Here is a 19,833-nt window from a genome sequence, read left to right on the forward strand (position 1 = left end):
GAACTGTTGACACATCAGTACAACGCTGACCACAACATACGTCATCGCCTTCCATTTTGGATTTCATCGGGATTCGAACTCAGTTTCATTAGGACTTTCTATTTCTAAGATTTCTACTTTTTAGTCCTTGGATTATTTTTGGATTTGATTCATAAAACCGTAAGTTCTTTTTCTCATTTTTACCTTGTTTTTCTAGGGAAATAAATTATTATTTTACATTTAATAAAGTTTATTGTTTTCAAGTTTTTCTTGTTATCTTTTGTAAGATAAGAGCCTAATCACGTAACACTTGATAATATCCCAACAAAGTTTATTAAGGATGGTGGCAGTACATCAAGTGGTATTGTTCATGGTGAACCGAAAGTAGCTAGAGTTTGACCTCATTGCAAAATGGGGAGTATGATTAATGCAGATAATTATAGGCCAGTTAGTATACTAGGACTGGCATTGTGTCCAAGAATCAAGAAACAGCAGTCCATGTGGATCTTCAAAACTTTGAAACACATACTATATGATTTACAGTCGGGTTTAGTTAGAAATTACTAACTTTGCTTGTGTGATAGTGTGTGTTTGGTAGGTTTGGTGAATGTATGTGATTGAGGGATAGGGTGGATAAGAAAGACTTCCCTGCTGGAATATGTGATGGTATGGAGCATATTGTGTTTTGTTTGTTACAGTGTCTTGGTTTGTTTGTTTGTCTCCATAAACGCTTTCACCCCATACAACTTTCAATCCCATGAACATTTCTACCCCATAAACCTTTCTACCTAGGATATTGGATGGTATAGACGGTGTGATGGATAGTATTTCGTGGTGTAAATGATACTAGGTATGTGAAATTTCATCTCCTTTTCTTAAGCTAAACCATGGCATTATTGATAGTACGCGTATTAAGTACTGGATGTTATCGTTGGTGTGTGATTTCATTTCCTCCTCTTACAGTCTAAGCTAACACAGGGCGTTTAGTGTGTGTGTGTGTTTGTGTGTGTGTGTATTTTGTTTTTCCTTTAAAAAAAACATTTCACAAACCTACATACCTAGAGTAGCACGAACTGAGGTAAACTCGAAAACTATTACCCAAGTTTACGCACGATTTAGATCAGTCATTTGCAAAACTGTTGCCATTTTCCCTAGTGTCCTGTACGGTAACGTCACTGAGGTTTAGAAATTGCGAGGCTATGCATATATACTTGTTTTTTTCCAAAGGATTTCCCACACGTTGTAGCTAAAAATATATACTAGGGTTTTAAATACGATGTAACCACGAGTTATGGATAAAAATATACGCAAGGGTTTTCCGTAGGATTTTACAAGATGAGCTATAAATAGACACTGTTTTTCCATGGGATTTTATTACAAATTATGGCGATATATAGATAATAGTTTTCCATTGGGTTTTCCCCACAAATTATGGCTAAAAATAGATACAAGTTTTTTTCCATAATATTTCCCACAAGTTGTAGCTATAAATATATACTACGTTTTTCCATATGATTTCACTACAAATTATGGTTAAAATAGACACTAGGCTTTTCCATAGAAATTTCCCACAAGAGAACAAACCCAAACGACACTTTTCAGAGCAACTCACTTGCTGGAAATTGTCCCTATTTATTTTCCGTTTGAGGCTAGAGTGTACCCAGACATTTTTCCGATATTTTCCTTATATAAAATGAATGGAGGCTCAACTGTCCCTACCTGCCTTCAGTAGGGCGTATTAAGGTCAACTCGAACACTAGTAATAAGTGTCCGCCTGATTGATGTCAGCAACTTGCAACACTGTTGCCATTTTTTCAAGTGTCGAGTACCGTGTCGTCACCCATGTTCATTTCCCATTGACCCCCAAATGCCATTCTCATGTTAAGTTCTCACTGACCCCCAAATGCCATTCCCATGTTAAATTGCCATTGACCCCCCAGTGCCATTCCCATGTTAAATTCTCATTGACCCTATATGTCATATTCACTTTATTTGGAGTCGGCCACTTGCAACACTGTTGCTATTTCCCATAGTATCCAGTACCGTTACGTCACCCATGTTAAATTCCCACTAACCCTAAATACCATTCCCATGTTAAATTCTCATTGACCCCCCAAGTGCCATTCCCATGTTAAACTCACATTGACCTCCAAGTGCCATTCCCAAGTTAAATTCCCACTGACTCTATATTCGATATGAACTTTTTGTGGAGTCAGCCACTTGCAACACTGTTGCCATTTCCCTTAGTCTCCGGTACCATGACGTCACCCATGTTAAATTCCCACTGAACCCCAAGTGCCATTCCCAGATTAAATTCCCAATAACCTTATATTCCTATTTCACTTTTTAACATGGCATTGCTAAAAGTGGAGGATACAGTGACAAAAATTGAGAGTAAATCATGCCGATAAGATCGTTTATCAGAAATATTCTTCTTTCATGAAAGAAAGGTTTGTGAAAATTAGTGATCATCATTGTCATATTGTCACGAGAATTAGTGAATTTAACTTTGTTCCATCATGTGTTTGTTGGTAGTGCAGCTCTGACGACTTTCTTTTATAGCACCATAAATGATTGGAATCTAGTTTTCATTTAAAACGGCTCAGATCAAGAGAACAAAGTTCAATAATATTTTCCTAGAATGAATTGGTTATGTCATAGTAATTTCATAACTTAGTGGAATATATAAATTTAATTTGCACAAGGTCTTGATCCCTCAGGACCTCATTGGAAATAAAGTTTCATAAACTTCGATGGGTCATAGTTTGTGGATCATTATTGTTTGTATTGCAACTGTATTTATGTACGTACCGTGTCGATGTCATGTGACATATTCATATGCGTTAATTGTATAACATGTTGTATTATCTGCTTATCCTACCTTAATCAATTAATTAATTAGCTCATTAAGTTTATGTATTTATTTATTTATGATTGTTGTTGATGTTGTTGTAAAGCTAGGGTATGTGCTTTCTGTATTTACGTTTCCGTTTAAAGATTTGTCAGATTTTAGTGATTATTTGTTGATTATGGGGATTTGGTGTTGCGAAGATATATCTCAATCCGAGTAATTAGCCAGATAGTACAGGATGAATCTGCCGTTTAGACACTAGAGTAAGGTGAATTTATACATGTTCGTCGGCGTCTCGAGAGTAATTTTCCTGTACGGATCAACATATTTTTTCATGCATCAAGTAACACTTTGTCGATGGGTACGTTTTGGAGAAATTATCTTTCTCTAAAGCGTTAAATCTTTGAGAGACAATAGGTCTCAGTATGGTGCCAACACACGAAAGAGCGTTCCCTACTTGTCGACCTCTGTACACTAGATACAACTCGGCAGAGAATTGTTTTCAAAACTTTAGTTTAAATGTTACTTTTTCTTTGGAAATTATAATATTTTGTCCGAGAATCGCTTTTATAACAATACTCGCATTTAAAATGTGCGATTTCCTGACAGGAAGATAATGAGGATGTAGAAATTAGCGATGAATGTGATACGTGTTTCCTTTTTCTTGATCACGTTTATTTTTCTAAAACTAAAAACAGCCTCTGAAAAATACGTACGAATGTTCTTGTCTTAAAAGAGTCAGACACTCAATAAATGATGCACACCGCCAATACATTTTACTTTTCACGGTTTAAAAAAAAAACATGGATCTCTCCACTTCGATTGCACCAAGACATTATGTCGAAGACGTTTGAGCTTCTTTTGTGCATGTTTGTTTTTACACAGTGTGATCATAGAGGTCCATAAAAATGGATGTTGCAACAAGTCGCAGGTCAAAACAAGCTATCTAAAGCAAATAAGAAAAGTGTAATTTACAATGTATCGTATAGTTTTATTTCCACCACACCTTGTTTTGGAACCACAACATTCTAAGTTAAACATATAGCTAAAGACACTGTTAAATCATTCACTGTGTGCTTGAACATGAGACCTCAGTTTGGAAAAAATCTTTGAGTCTGACAGTGTAAATATCAGTGTGTGCTGTAGTTCGAATTGTTCTCGAAGTTTACTTATTCACATGTTTGGTGTGAAAACAATTCCAAGGGTACTACAGTAAAGACTCACTCTCCTGTAATTAGTTTTCAAGACATAAACATATGTTTATGTTTTCGTAAATTCTAGTATTGACGATTACAAACACTCAAGTATATTAATAACTAAGCGAGGAGCCAACATCTTTTGCTCTCTCGATAACCCAATCCCGTAACAGAGCAATATACACTGTTGTTTGACGATTTAAAAAAAATAATCCGAAAATGTAATAAAATACACAAAACCTTATCGTATGTCAAATGCAGGCCTTTGGTATAACTCGGCCAAGGTTCAACCCGCGACCTCCCGCATTAGAGGCAGATGCTTTATCCATTTATGCAACCAGACCGGTCCATATATATATATATATATATATATATATATATATATATATATATATATATATATATACAAATATTTATATATACAAATATTTATAAGTCTCTATAATTAATTCTATAATACCTTGACTTCTTTCATAGGAATCTGGAATGACTGTGTACATGCACGAGAATTATTTACTAGGTCGATCGTCATGCGAGTGTCTGCTACACACGAATGCATATAACACCGAGAGTGTGCTTAGTCGTGAGGGAATATGGGGCTCGTGTGTGCAGGCAAGGCGATGATAGGGGGTCAGGGTTTCCGGACACCCCACCCTCACTGCTAAAAAAAGTAGTCACAGGTCACGTTATATTTTTGCCATTGTTTTATTTTTGCGCACGTTTATTAGGTATTATGCACACTTTGGGTAAACACATTTTCGAGAAATGTAAGGGCCGTTTTGAAAGCCTGGACCCCCTTCCCCCATACAGTTGACCTGACCGGCTCTGCATTAGACCAAGAAGTAGATCCCCACCTTTTCCCCCGCTGACATCACTGGTAGGCCCTGTAATAATTAGCACGGAGCTCCACCACCTTCCGTATCTTTTCATTGTTTGCAGTTCTTTAGTTTCGAATGTTTTTGTTTTTTTGTTTTTACTGTACTATTATGCGAAGGACCGAAAGGCTGACAAAGAATTAAATGCCTTCACACTGACACATTTAGTCTCACTATTCTACTTCCACTTCCTGCAGTCACGCAACACAAAATCATCGTAATGCTAAAGTGGACCAACTCTCGAAAGACATAGAGCGCCCTCTTTAAAACATGTCGGACAGTAGTTCGGACGAAGGAGGTACAGGGAAAACATGGGTTCCCTATTCGGAACGGGGCGATTGGGCCGATGTGACTCCCGTCCCCCAAAATGACGGACCGCACCCAGTCGTACAGATTGCATATTCTGACAAATGTTAGTGTTTGTTCATAAATACTATAGAAAATGATATGGAATGAACTGGTTTGTTATTGTAAACAAAAACCGCTCACTCGTGCGCACGTGGTTTTCAAGGGGTGGGTGTATCAAAGGTATTCTCGTGTTCTATAACATTTGTCGTTATTGCTGGGTTTTTTTGTGGCTTAAATTCAAACGAGTAATTTTACATCTTTAGCATGCATTATCAGCTTCGGTAAATGAGCTTTATTAACTGAAAGTACCGAAAACCAGTCACAGCCGGAGCGGTTCTACTGCACCCAAATTTCGATATAAACCAAAAAGACCTAAACATTAGCGAAATAATTTGTGTCATTTGTATGTTATTGTGTTTCACAACTTTGATACTTGGTTAAACGATAAACTGGATTCTTTTAATTGATGATTTGTGAGATATGAAATCGACTTTATCTCAGTCTGATGGCAGCTACTGTAAAACTCGAGAGCTGCCAGAATTCTCTTGCTCTCATTTGACATACAGACCTGGCTTCCACTGGTTTGTTGAGCTGTAAGATAAAATGCACAGTGAGTTGAATTTTCACTTTGGCAGGAAACCTCTCATTTGTACCCCTACTGTTTTTATAAAACAAAAAGCATCATGGAAATAACAATGAACAAAACTTACTTATTTCATTCATCAATTTATAATTTATATCGTGATTGTTGGCAGAGGCCCCAAATACTGTCAGTTTATTAGCTTTATAATCAAACAGGAGTTTCTTCAAGAACATGGTTTGCATTGGTGACTTTCTTTTCAAATGACAAATGTGATGATAGTCTTAATTCCATACATTTTGGAGTTAATCTCTTTCTCTTGATGTATACAATAGTTGATCCCTTTTATTAGTTCATTTTTTTAAAGAAATATTAAAACTTAACTGACATTGCAAATATTGGATGCAGATAAAAGTTTTTATTGAAATGGATTGTTTTAGAAACCAGAAAAGGAAAGTGCTTGAGAGCTTCCAGATGGTTTGAAACACCAATAGGTTGACAGTGTCAGTCACCCCTTGTGACTATAATACGTACATTGGAGCAAATACCCAATTGACTTCATACCATGTTGCTTGTCGTAATTTCATTGTTGCTAATAAAACATTACTATAACTATTCAAGGACAACACATTGATGCAATAAAGTCGATACATGACCGAATCAACATAACCAAGAACACGTATTGCACCACTGTGCATCTGTTGTTAGTAAGATGGATTTACTTAACATAAAAACTAACTTTCTAGCTTCGTTGCAATAATCTATTGATAGGACTGCAAATCTGTGATTTGACTATTTGCTTTTGTACTGGTAGGAACAACAAACTTAACAGTATTTATATCTTTTTCCTGTTTTCACAAAAAATGAACGAGTTCAGTAAACAACCTTGAACTTCTTTGAATTCCACAACATAGCATCGCCTCGTGTGTTTCTGGCCAGCATGATTAAATATTAAAGCTAAATCTTCCATAAATTAATATTTGGACTTTGCTTTCATTGAATTATATGTTTTCTCCTTACAAAATATTTACAAAAACATGATCTGATGAAGTGGCATTTCACAGACACTAAGATGTCTGCCATTATAGGTTCACTTACATTTTAAACTGATTTTTATAAAGAAAGCACCTCAAGCACGGCAGTTAAAATCTTCATTTAAAAAAATTAGAAAGTGCTGTCCAATGATTATATTCTTAATAAAAAACAAATTACTACTATTTACAATTTGATTTTTAAATTTCGAAACAGAAGTTGGTTTATTTTCATCATCAAATAGAACAGAAGGCCTGACTTAATGAAATCAGTGATATCTTTCTCGGGAAAGTGTTAATGGTCAGTTAGCTATTAAAACACATCTGAGAATGTGAAAGAGGTTGTTTGTCAGCATAATTGGTACAGACACTGGATAGATACATTTTCCTTGGACTTCAACACAACACTATCAGAACTTACTGGCTACAGTGAGGGAGCATTTCAAAAGTGATAATATACAGTCATTGTGCATCTAAAAAGCAAAGGCGAAGTTGGTTTTGCTTTTCTAAGAGAAGACCATGTTTACATTTTTGAGGCAACTTAATCACCCACTTCGCCAGATAGTATGACCTCTGAGTATAATTCTGATTAATTACTCAAATTACACCAAGTATGTTGTAATTGAACCCAAGTCAGAATTCCACAGTAGACTAAAGTAAAATAGTTTATGTACAGTTTTCTTATCTAAAACTTTGCTTTGTTGCTTATTCTATATTGATTTCTATATTATTAGCTTAAGACATTGCAGTTAAGTTAAATATGTATATTTTCTAATTTGTAAAAAAAAATTGGATGTAAAAAAGCACATTCATCTTTGCTTTTTAATTGAATTGTGATTGAGCAGTTATGCAGGGATGATCCTGGGCTTCGCCAATGTCGCAAATTGTGATTTTTTTTCCTTTTTGGCGACAAAAATATCCCATCTGGCGATTTTTTTGGCGACAGACTTTTTGCTTATTTAATTTGTACATACAATCATGGATTTGGACTGAATAAATTTAAAGCCAGAACGAAAGGAAGCCACAAACTTGACTAAGCAATGCATTGGAATCAATCTGTTACACAAACGATCCTTTGTTCTTATTGACAACCCCATCTTTATAGTGCATTGTTACATCATAATCTGCTTATGCTGACATCTGGGCTGAGTACTGTATGCTGTGATATAGTCAATCATGCTACCGCACTATACCTACAACTGACTGACTTCTGAAGACGCGAATAGAACAGATACAATTAATTGAATGGCTAATCCTTCTGTTATTTTTTTTTTTTTTTTTACATATACCAATACAATAGTTTTGTTGAACCTTCATAGAAAACTGATAACCTTTGAAGTACCGACTACTGCTTATAAATACAAAGCAAATGGAAAAAATCTCAATCACAATTATATCTGTCGCCAGTGCAGCATTTTACTCATTGATCTTTTCCTTTTGCCATCAATCCCGTGTTACGGCTGCAGAGACTTAAACTCCGCAACAAAAAATAGCAAAAAAAAATAAACAGTTTTGCATAATTAATAATAATTATTTATTTCTCAAAATACAGGAGTGAAAGAATACCTAAATAGGGTGTGAATTTATGCTTATATATATGGTCCAATATTGCCAGGTGTTGACTCATGTAAGTGTCATTCGTGGGAATGGAGATCCTATTTTGTTTGTCGAGAAAATTTATACAGCATTCAGTGATCATTCTTGGGATTTAGGAAGCAATTCACTACAAGCTTTGTGAAGTTAGCCATAAGGGTGTGGGGGGGGGGCTGCTGAGAGACTACTGGTGTCACCTGTCAGCACTGTAGACTGTGAATGTGGATTCAGTAAGATGAACCTCATAAAAACTGACATCAGAAATAAACTCTGCATTTCATCTCTCGAGAATTTAATGAGAATCAGCAAGTACAGATGTGAAAAATTAGACTTTGAAACTGCGTTCAACAAGTGGGCAGCCCTAAAATCGCGATGGATCTTCATGTAACACTTTGTAACATTTTGTTAATGCTTGTTGTAATTAGAGTATTAACTAACTTATCTTTTGTAATTTTCATTGCCTGTTACATTAATGGACTAAATTAACACTTGAAAAAATGTACACTACTTGTTCTGGCGACACTTTTTGAAAATTGGCGACAAAATATTGAGGTTGGCGATTTTTTTGGCGACAGCTTTTTAAAAGCCAGGACCATCCCTGGTTATGCCATTTTAGACCTTCAGTTACAATTACACCATGTCGGTCATGTTCAATTAGAATTACACCATGTCGGTCATGTTCAGTTACAATTACACCATGTCGGTCATGTTCAGTTACAATTACACCATGTCGGTCATGTTCAATTACAATTACAGATACAGTGTAATTGTAATTAATTGCAGTAAAACCTGTTATGAGAAACCACCCCTTCTGCCAACAAAAAGCGGTCTCTCAAGACAGGTGGTCTCTCAAAGCAGATTTGTACATATATTTTGATCTTTATTAATAGTTCTTACTAAAATATTGTATGCATTCGTCTAAAAACAAAATTCTATAGCAATAAAGATATACTTTCGTCATTAAACATTAAATCACATTTACATTTGAATATCACATATTTTAGCATATGAAATCTTTTCTGAATTACTTGTTTTCCTTTATAACAACCTAAATTTGTTTAGCCAACGTTTAAACCGCCTTTTTGTGAGTGGTCTGCTCATTTTAGTTGGAGATTCACCCATTGTTATTAAGGTTCTAGGTGTTAAAATTATCAGTGCTCAATTGTAATATCGAACATAAAGAGGGCTTTGACTGGGCTGTGGGAAAATATGAAAAATCTATACATGTGCATTGCATATCTAACAAATAATGAAATAAAAAGAAACAATTATCTCATTGAGAAACAAAATCATTTGCTCAGAGACAAAAGTCAACAGCTTCATTCAAAGATGGCATACAGGGATTAACTGTGTAAGCAAAGTGTGTAACCTGGGAACACCAACTTGAATAGATGACAGCTTCGTGATTGGGATGCAATCACTTAACATGGGGGGGGGGCGATACAACAAACATCACAAGTCTAGAACACTATCAGTCGAATCCAACATGATTCTCATTTGCTGGTTTAATAGAGAATGGCCTTATTCACCCTTGGCAATACAGATTAACTCTATAGACAAACAATATATGTGACCACTACATCAGCTTTTTCACTACAATGGCAACTTGTTATATGTACATTAGCCTGGTTTACGGACTGTAGCACCATTCACCAGTAGCAACAATCCTTTTTTTAAATATTCCTTTTATGTTTGTTATTTTATCAGAACAATCATTACTAATCGAGCAGTCATTGTAACAATTGGTTACATATAGATCGGGATGCTACAATAAGACCAGGAAGCAGGCGAAGTGCGGGAATAATCAGTTTGGTTCCCTGATTTGATTGCTCCCAGCATTGCTCACCCCAGACTGAATAGCGGATAACAATGCAGGGAGCATATGAAGCAGGGATCCAGACTAGGAAATAATCTACATATACTTTAGTCTGGTTTACAACAGAAACTATAAAACACTATAGTCTTAGCTATAAAAAAAATTCAGACATTGGTGGCCAGCCTATTTTTTAAACATTTTTTGTAATATTTAGAATGGTATGAGCGGTCGTTTTTACGGGGATTAAATATAGGTCAGTGGAGTTTATACCCGTTTTTGCAATGCAGTCATTCATAGCAGTGTCAAAATGCATATTTTGCCAAGACATTGCGGTCGCTGGTCTCATTCAGCAAGCAGTCACTCATAACAGAGCATTTATATAATACAGTCGATCCATGCATTAGGATTGTGTTTGGAATTGACAGGTGGTTGTTCATAGCAGTTTTTACTGTACTCAATTTCACCAATTACATTGTAATTGAACCCAAGTCTGCTGCCATTCATTACTGTCCATCTGTTTGGGCATGCTGAGTCTGAAAGATAAGCTGGGAAAATAACCCATAGCTTAGTCTGAATCATCCAAAAATTTAGTCAAGACCCCAAAATTATAATTTAATTTGATTTAAATGAATGAGTTTAGTGTTTTAAATGGGAAGGAGTGGGGTGGTATGTCTATAAATGCCAAAGTAGGCCAAGAAAAGAGGATGGATTTGATACCATTAAGATCCTATTCAAATATAATTATTTGAGCAGGAAATTTTTGTATTTATTCCAGCTCTATATGAAACCCATGATTTTGATCCTGTTTTCCTTGTTGTGTCGTAGCATTTGTTGTTTTTACTGTGAGATTATGGAATGATTAGTCCATTGATTATTGCTAATTCACCTACTTAGAGGAATGCCTTGAAACTTTACACACACACATTCACCTCAAGGTCTAGTTCGACCTCAATGAAAATGATGTTCAAAATTCTAGTATTGCCATGAAACTTTACACACACACACATTTATCCCAAGGTCTAGTTGGACCTCAATGAAAATGATGCTCAAAATTCTAGTATTGCCATGAAACTTTTCACACACACATTCACCTCAAGGTCTAGTTGGACCTCAATGAAAATGATGTTCAAAATTCTAGTATTGCCATGAAACTTTACACACACACACATTTATCCCAAGGTCTAGTTGGACCTCAATGAAAATGATGTTCAAAATTCTAGTATTGCCATGAAACTTTACACACACACACATTCACCTCAAGGTCTAGTTGGACCTCAATGAAAATGATGTTCAAAATTCTAGTAAGTAGTATTGCCATGAAACTTTACACACACACACATTTATCCCAAGGTCTAGTTGGACCTCAATGAAAATGATGTTCAAAATTCTAGTATTGCCATGAAACTTTTCACACACACATTCACCTCAAGGCCTAGTTGGACCTCATTGAAAATGATGTTCAAAATTCTAGTATTGCCATGAAACTTTACACACACGCACATTTATCCCAAGGTCTAGTTGGACCTCAGTGAAAATGATGTTCAGAATTCTAGTATTGCCATGAAACTTTACACATACACACATTTATCCCAAGGTCTAGTTGGACCTCAATGAAAATGATGTTCAGAATTCTAGTATTGCCTTGAAACTTTACACACACACATTCACCTCAAGGTCTAGTTGGATCTCAATGAAAATGATGTTCAGAATTCTAGTATTGCCATGAAACTTTACACACACACATTTATCCCAAGGTCTAGTTGGACCTCAATGAAAATGATGTTCAGAATTCTAGTATTGCCATGAAACTTTACACACACACATTTATCCCAAGGTCTAGTTGGACCTCAATGAAAATGATGTTCAAAATTCTAGTATTGCCATGAAACTTTACGCGCACACACATTTATTCCAAGGTCTAGTTAGACCTCAATGAAAATGATGTTAAAACGTCTAGGAATGCCTTGAAACTTTAGAAACACACACATTCATCCGAAGGTCTAGTTGGATCTCGGATAAAATGATGTTCAGAAATCAAGGATTGCCATGAAACTGTACACACATTCATCCTAAAGTCTAGTTGGACCTCAATGAAAATGATGTTAAAAAGTCTAGGAATGTCTTGAAACTTTAGAAACACACACATTCATCGCAAAGTCTAGTTGGACCGCAGTGAAGATGATGTTCAAACATCAAGTATGGCAGCCTTATTTTTAAAATTTTCTTGTTGCTACTCGTCCTAGTCAGAATATTGACCTGATGTTTTCACTTAGACTTGTTATGTTGTCTGGTTCTATACACGTCAGCCATTAGGCATTTGGCATAATCATTATGCTTTTGTCACCAAATTACATTTTAGGTTTGACAACATGGATTACGTGTTCTAGGGTCATTAAAAAGTTTTTAAAAAATAAAGTAATAAAAAGTTGTTTTTGTTATTTTTATTATGATCTCTTTAATTCCACTCACATACATCTGAAAATATTCTTGCAAAGAAGACTACTGCATAGAATAAGACTACTTTCTATATTTCAGAGGTCTCGCTAGGATTTTAAAACTAGGAGTCCAGGACTCCCATTTTGGTAAAAATAGGAATCCTACCATCAAAAGTTGCAGTCTCTTCTTTCCTACAGAATCAACACAGACTTGAGTGCGTCTATTTTTAGATGGAGAGGTTTTCGTAATGTAACCACTCACTTTAATAAAGCTTCATTACAACAGTCCATTGACAGGATTGCAAATTTATGGTTTATTTATTTGTCAACGTACTTGTAGTAATTTTAGGCAAGGGTTAAATAGTATCTGATTTGCTGTTTTTTTCTCGTATTTTTGTGAATATGTGTTAAGTCAGAAAACGACTTAGACCTTAAAGTGCATCTCACGAATTCCACAACATAGCATTGTCCCATACGTTTCTGACCAACATAATTTGCATTTTAAAGTTAAATCTTTAATAAAATAATACCTAGGTTTTGCTTTCAATGATTTGTTTATTTTTCTGAATATATTTGCCCGATGATTTACGAAAACAGACAATCTAATAAACTGGTACATCCCAGACTTAGTGAAGTCCAGATTATTTCCTGTTAGGCCTACTGGTTCACTTACAGTTTCAAACTAATTTTACGATGAAATAGTGTACAAGAGGCAGTTAATATATATCTAGATCACCGATTCTGATCTTAAAACACATGTTTGTATGTTTTATCATCAGAGGATATCATGCAGGAAGTTGATAGTTGCTACCTTACTCGGAAAAGGGTTAATGGTCAATCAGCTATCAAAACATACGTTTGTGAATGGTCAAGAGTTTGTTTGTCAATGTAATTGATATCAAAACTAGGCCTAGCTACTGATGCCTTGATGAATACATTTCGCTACAACACTAGAACTAACCGGGCTAAGGCGAGGGGCATTTAAAAAAAGTATGTTCAGTCAATGTAGCTCTTAAATAGCTCTTATTCATCTATCAGAGTGATACTGAATTCTGTCAATCCAAGTAAGGACTTATTCCAAACACTAAGTTAGGCATCACACACTTTCTTACGCTTAGCTACTGTCCGATCTGAACTAACAATTCTAGCAGCTTTAGCACTCTTCTGAATCTCGTTACAATCTTCGTAAGTTTGCCGTTTAACCCCAAAATACTTATCCAAATTTACGAATGGCATTTTGTCTAAGTCTCAACATGTCTTGATTCTGAGGTCACGTGTACTACTTATTCCGATACATTCGGAAATGAACACAATAACGAAAGCTCAAGTTGACTATTTGATGTACTTTTATAAATGACCACATGTATGTATCTGGGTCTTTCTGCCTCTGAATTCAATTACTGTAAATATCAGTACATTTTCCCACCTGGCCGCCAGTCAAAGCCTTTGAACTTGCCACCCAGCTATTGCATCATGTTCTTTTTAATGTACTTTTATAATGGCAACATGTATGTACATTATGGGGTCTTTCAGTCACTGAATTCTGTCATTGTAAATATCAGCACAGCTAATTGATCAACACATTTTCCCACAAAGAAGGTGGCTGAAGTAGGACTGGCAAGTCTTTGAATTTTGTCACACACTTATTATATGCGTACGGAGGACTCCCGCCTCAGTGATTTTCTGTGTCCCAGATAAAAAATTGGTGTCCAAATACATGTAATTAAGCATTTCCGAGACCTTTGAATAATTGTTGTTTATAGCAACTGTATGTGACCCATTTCCAAGCAAACAGATTTCTTCAGATATGAACTTTGCCTCACCAATTCATTACATTGTGCCTTACCAATTTATTACATTGATCAGCTACATGTAGTTAGTTGGCAGACCAGTCAGTATTTTTAAAGAAAATGGTGCCAGTTGTTGCTTTTCAGCATGTGTTGTGGCTGTTAATAACAGAAAATGCTAGAGCAGATGGATCTTTTTAAATTTCAAAACATGCGATCAGAAAATAGGACAAATCAATGCCACTTCACAAACTTTAAAAGAAAATGAAAGTAGAGTAATACAGCATTCTGAACACATGATCATACTATTGCAGAATTTCAGTTCATGATTATTCAGCAGAAGTTACACTTGTAGACTAGTTAATAGTGACAGCTGGATATAAATAATTTGTCAGTATATTTTGTGTTTGTGTTCCTTTTATTATCCGAATGGATTTTATCCTTGTGACAAGAATTTTGACTAGCAGCAGAACCAGGTTATTATGTGCTGTAATTCTGGGATGTAATATGTATTGGCACTTTTAAATCCAAATTATGCTTTTTTGCCACTTTTAATAGCAATAATTATGCTTTTACCTCGCATGGGGTTGGCATGTACTTAGTTGGTTCTAAATGAAAATGGTACCAAGATGTGATTCAGTATGGAAACAATGACAGCAATCTCGAATAGCTTGTTATTGTTACTCTTTATGATTTTATTTGTTTGGTGCTTTACAAAATTGCAACACAATTATTTTATTGTTTAGTGCTGAGACCATTAGAATAATGTGCCTTGCCCAAGGACATGCCACCACAACTGACCCAAGCTGGTCTGGTGGTAGGATTCGAACCCACATCCTTTTGGTTCCGAGTCTAGAATGCTAAGCACTGAGCTGTCGTGGCTTCCACAATTCCTTGAGTCATATTGGCATGAGGTTTCAACCAAAAGACATCTTGAAAAATTTGTTTTTGCAACTCCTGGATTAATTGCCATATTGAAATTGGTTTTCACCAAAAGACCTAATGATATCTACTTGGTCCTAAATAAAATGGTGTTGGTTGGACATAAAATACTGTCACCAAAGCAGCCATCTGTAACAAACTGTTATCACTGCTCCTCTTAAAGGTAAAAGTCATATTGTGATGGGATTTGTCCCAGAAGACTGTTTATGATGGTTAGTTGGTCCTTCCAATAACATGGCCAGATTCAAAATCTTGTTACTGCTACTCTTCCTTGATGGATTGTATTATCTACATGGAATTTTCACCAAAATACTTGTTAAAGAAAATGGTGCCAGTCTGACATCAAATATGGCCACCTTGTCAGCCATTTTGAAAATTTGTTCTAGGTGCTCATCCTAAACAGAAAGTCCTATTTGTATAAGGTTTTCACCAGGAGACTTGTGATGACTAGTTCATCCGTTAATAAGTCTGTTCACTAGCACAGCCAGAGAAAATACTACAAAACCCTCATTATTTCCTTTATACCCTGTCCATGTCTTGCAAGGTCACCTCCACTGAGTAGTCACCTCCTGTACACGCCCTTTTTTTGAAGCCCTTGACTAGGATAGAATTAAAAGAAAGCATCCACGTGTTAACAGCTTTGACATTTTTTCAGAAATAAATGTATTCAGTGTTCTTTTGATACTATATGAATATTGTACAACTTTATTATTGTAAAACTCTGCTGATAAATTTTTATTTATATACTGTTGAACCAAATGTATAAATTTGATGTTTCTAAATTATATTGATCCCATATATTTTTTGATGATATTTTCAATTTGTTGTTTTTACAGTCCGAGATGTATATGATTACTTTCGAGCAGTCCTTGCAAAGAATGAAATGAGTGAGAGGGCATTCAGTCTGACCACTGACGCTGCAGAACTCAACCCTGCCAATTACACTGTATGGTTTGTACCATGTTTGCTATCTTATATAAAGTAGCTGCAAGGAGCACACACCCAGATCTGTCTTTCAGCAAGGTGAAAATAAAATTTGGTTTACATTTCAAGAGCATGAACCTTGATCTGCAGGTCATTTTAGATAGGCATGCTGCCATTACCTTATTTTTGCATGCCATTATCCTGTTGACCATCAAAAGCCACTGGAAATTACATTTTTGGTATTTTCCATAATATATCATTTTCCAGTTCAAGTCTTGTTTTTTTTTCTTCTTTTCTCATAGGTATACAGTATGACTATTCCTTGTTTTGATTGAGACATGGGACCATGCAAGGATGTCGTCTATATGGTTGGATTTAATCAGTCATTTGATGTTGATTCGAGATGTTTAATCTATTGGCTGACATTACATATGCTTCCAAATCGGCATTTGAATCTTTAAACATTTTTTTAAAAAGCCAGCGACCAACAACTACAGTATATACTCTCGTAGAATAATTTATGAAAAAGTAAAGACCTGTGGGGGGGAGGGGTCAGCTTATCCGCAGATCAGTGTCTAAACTTGACAGTTTTTAAGACTTTTTGCTGACTACTGTAATGGCTGCAAATCTTGGGACAGGGAAAAAATCATTCTTTTTAATGTCCTAAGACATGTGCATGTAAAAAAAATAATTTTCAGAGTCTTGACACTTATTTAACTGTTATAAAGCGCTATGATTGATTTTATTATTTTGCATGTGCATATTTTCTGATTTCTCAAACACGAAATTAAATAAAGTAAATATAAATTTCATAATTTGCAGGCCAGTTGAGTTTACCTGGGAGACCAGGCTGAACTACATTGTACAGTACTTACACAGTGCAAAGCATCCTTATTTATTCCCAAGAATTTTAGATGCAGATTTTGCTTTATTCATTGTTTCAACCAAATTGCATCCTTCCAAATAACATTTCAGCTAGTCCATAATAACTGTTTCATTTACGTTGAATCACTTGCTCACAAGTTACTCATTTTCAGTGATATAAGAGATCCTACAAATTGAGGTAATATTTATGAAAATATATGCACGTTTAATTGTACAGGGCACATAACAAACATAACTTACATGTTCATGAAGAATGGTAATAATAAAGGCTTAAATTCTCATTATAATCAACTAAGATCATCACCAAACTACTTTAATTCTGTGCTTTGGCTGAACAACATCATAACTGTCCACACAATGGAAAGCTTGAACGTTTTGGCATCGCCTTTGTTGATAGTTAGCCTGATTTGTCTTTCATTTTCTGACAGCAATACAGGCCAGTTAATCGTTAAAACCCTGAAACTGGCTTATGTTAAGAGGGAATTTTGACTGGCAACTATACCAGTATATTGATGTTTATTTGCCTTTCATTCCATAATATTAGCATGATTACTGTACTTTTGTAAAACATACCTCGAAACTTTTCAAAATCCAGGTACATAACTGAATAAAAAAAATAGGGAGATTGGGATCTACAATTGGGAGGTTTTTCGTGGCATTTTTACAACCTTGTTTTCACTCAATATTGACCAGTGTTACAGGTCCAGTATGCGTGAAATTCACAAAGGACGCAACGTTTTTTTCCAGTGCCACCCCTTGTTTTCCCCCAGAACATGCCCTATTTTCATATTCAGGTCAGCTTTGGCCAAACTGCACAATAGCTAAAGGTTAGTCTTAAATAAACAATCAACAAAGCCAGTCCGACTAATTGAAAATTAATCCTGCTTATAGATGCAACTATTTTGTGAAAACGACTGGCCCTCTGTCATAATTCAAAGAAGCCATGTTCTACACTACTGTGTGTTATGCAAGCATCAGCAATAGATTGGTAAATAAAGGATTCCCAATTTTGGTGAACTGAAGGAACCTAACTAGGCAGCCTCACGGTACCGTACATGTGGCAGCTATTTTCCCCTCGTATATCCAACCTTATTTCCTTATTGTCAACTAGTAAGGCATTTAGTATTGTTTACTTTAAGCATATGTAGTTTGAATTAGTTTTTTTAAGGACACATATGCTGCGTGTTATGTGTTTTCATTCCTTTTAGTTTAATGATGGTAATTAACGTTCATATATACGATATAAAAGTGCCAGGTTTTCACTCGTGTAAGTTTCTTTGGTGGGAATAGCATAATTTTCGAAGCATTATTTTTTCAATTTCATTATTGTATTTTGGAGATATAGTTAAAGTTCAGTGCAGTGGTGTCCATGATTCAACTGCAAGGGATGTACTTTATTCAGCGGAATGTACTTCATTCAGTGCATATACATGTGGTGGCACTATATGTAAATATGTTCTGTTGCCTAATTGCGAGCATTGAATAAAACCGTATTGTTTGTTTGTTGTGTTGTCATACTGTGATCACATTTTAATAAGTTAGGTATTTACAGTTTTAAGCAAAATAAAAACATAATTACTGGTGCACTGATATAAAATGTCCAATGCAATAGTGCATAAACAAACAATAATTGAGTCAAAAGGGAGAGGTAGTGTTACAGCAACTCGCGAATGCTCAATTCTTGTCACCATTTTATCAAGTTATACACAAATCTAAATTAGGCAGAAACAATAAGAAAACAAAATTAAATAAATTACTTTTCAAAACAAGTTTATTCCATTTCTTTTTAATAAATTTTGTTAAGATAAGTTTGCCTAAATAAATGCATTTAGAACTTACCACGTAATGTCACAGAGTTATTGGTTGGCTTATACGCAGGTCATGCACTTTTTAGTGTGTGTACCTATTCAGTTGGGGGGGGATCATCTTATATGCGAATGGGCTTATACGTGAGTATATACGGTAATGTTTCAGTGGTAAGGTGACAGAATGAGATGCATCCTCAGAAGTTTACATTTTTCTGCATAATCCTATCTCTATAATTAAGTCTTTATGATAAAGAAGGTTATGATCCAGATATTTTTGCGTTGATTCTTGTTCCTTAAAAAGGAATTGGCTGTCGTTTGGACTAGACTAGTTACTGTTCCTTCCTGCCTATTGAATAAACCAATAAGTAAGATTTTTTTTTTGTTTTTATACATTTGTGGTAGCAGCATGATGCTGCCTTCCACGCATGCGTCAGAAATTTAACAACGGGTCAGTGGATGATAGAGATGGATGTGTTCTGGTCTGATGATGGATTATTACAGAAAATATGAGTGTTCTGAAGGATTTAATTCTGAATGAAAAGAAGAGGAATATTAATTACTTGTGAGAGGCTGAAAATCAGATAGATTACAAGATAATGCATCGTCTAGTTGATCTCCATTACCAGAAATGTTAACAACAAAAAAGCAGATATCTCAACAGACAGTACTCATGCTAGATGTTAAGATAAGCGGATTGTAGTATAACAGTGCACTGTTTAGATGGTTTGTCAATATGGACAGTTAATTTGTTTATGTAACAATAGATAAATTTCAGCGCATTTT

At 35.3% G+C, this 19,833-nt stretch overlaps 1 protein-coding gene across 3 annotated transcripts in view; it reads left to right on the forward strand.

Annotated features, from left to right (window-relative positions):
* Nucleotides 1-5,113: 5,113 nt before the first annotated feature.
* The window catches only part of LOC149794727 (protein farnesyltransferase/geranylgeranyltransferase type-1 subunit alpha-like), a 52,313-nt gene continuing 37,593 nt past the window's right edge, over nt 5,114-19,833 (forward strand). For 2 of the 3 annotated variants that reach the window (XM_089964340.1, XM_089964339.1), the window contains exons 1-2: nt 5,119-5,313; nt 16,270-16,384. In XM_089964340.1, coding sequence (XP_089820466.1) covers nt 5,172-5,313; nt 16,270-16,384 — 257 coding nt within the window. In that variant the 5' untranslated portion in view covers nt 5,119-5,171. Of the gene's footprint in view, nt 5,314-16,269; nt 16,385-19,833 lie in introns of all 3 variants that reach the window. The other variant, XM_089964341.1, reaches the window with a different exon arrangement.

The sequence above is a fragment of the Sinohyriopsis cumingii genome, chromosome 7, assembly GCF_028554795.1.
Source record: "Sinohyriopsis cumingii isolate HCF-2022 chromosome 7, ASM2855479v2, whole genome shotgun sequence".
Lineage (NCBI taxonomy): Eukaryota > Metazoa > Mollusca > Bivalvia > Unionida > Unionidae > Sinohyriopsis > Sinohyriopsis cumingii.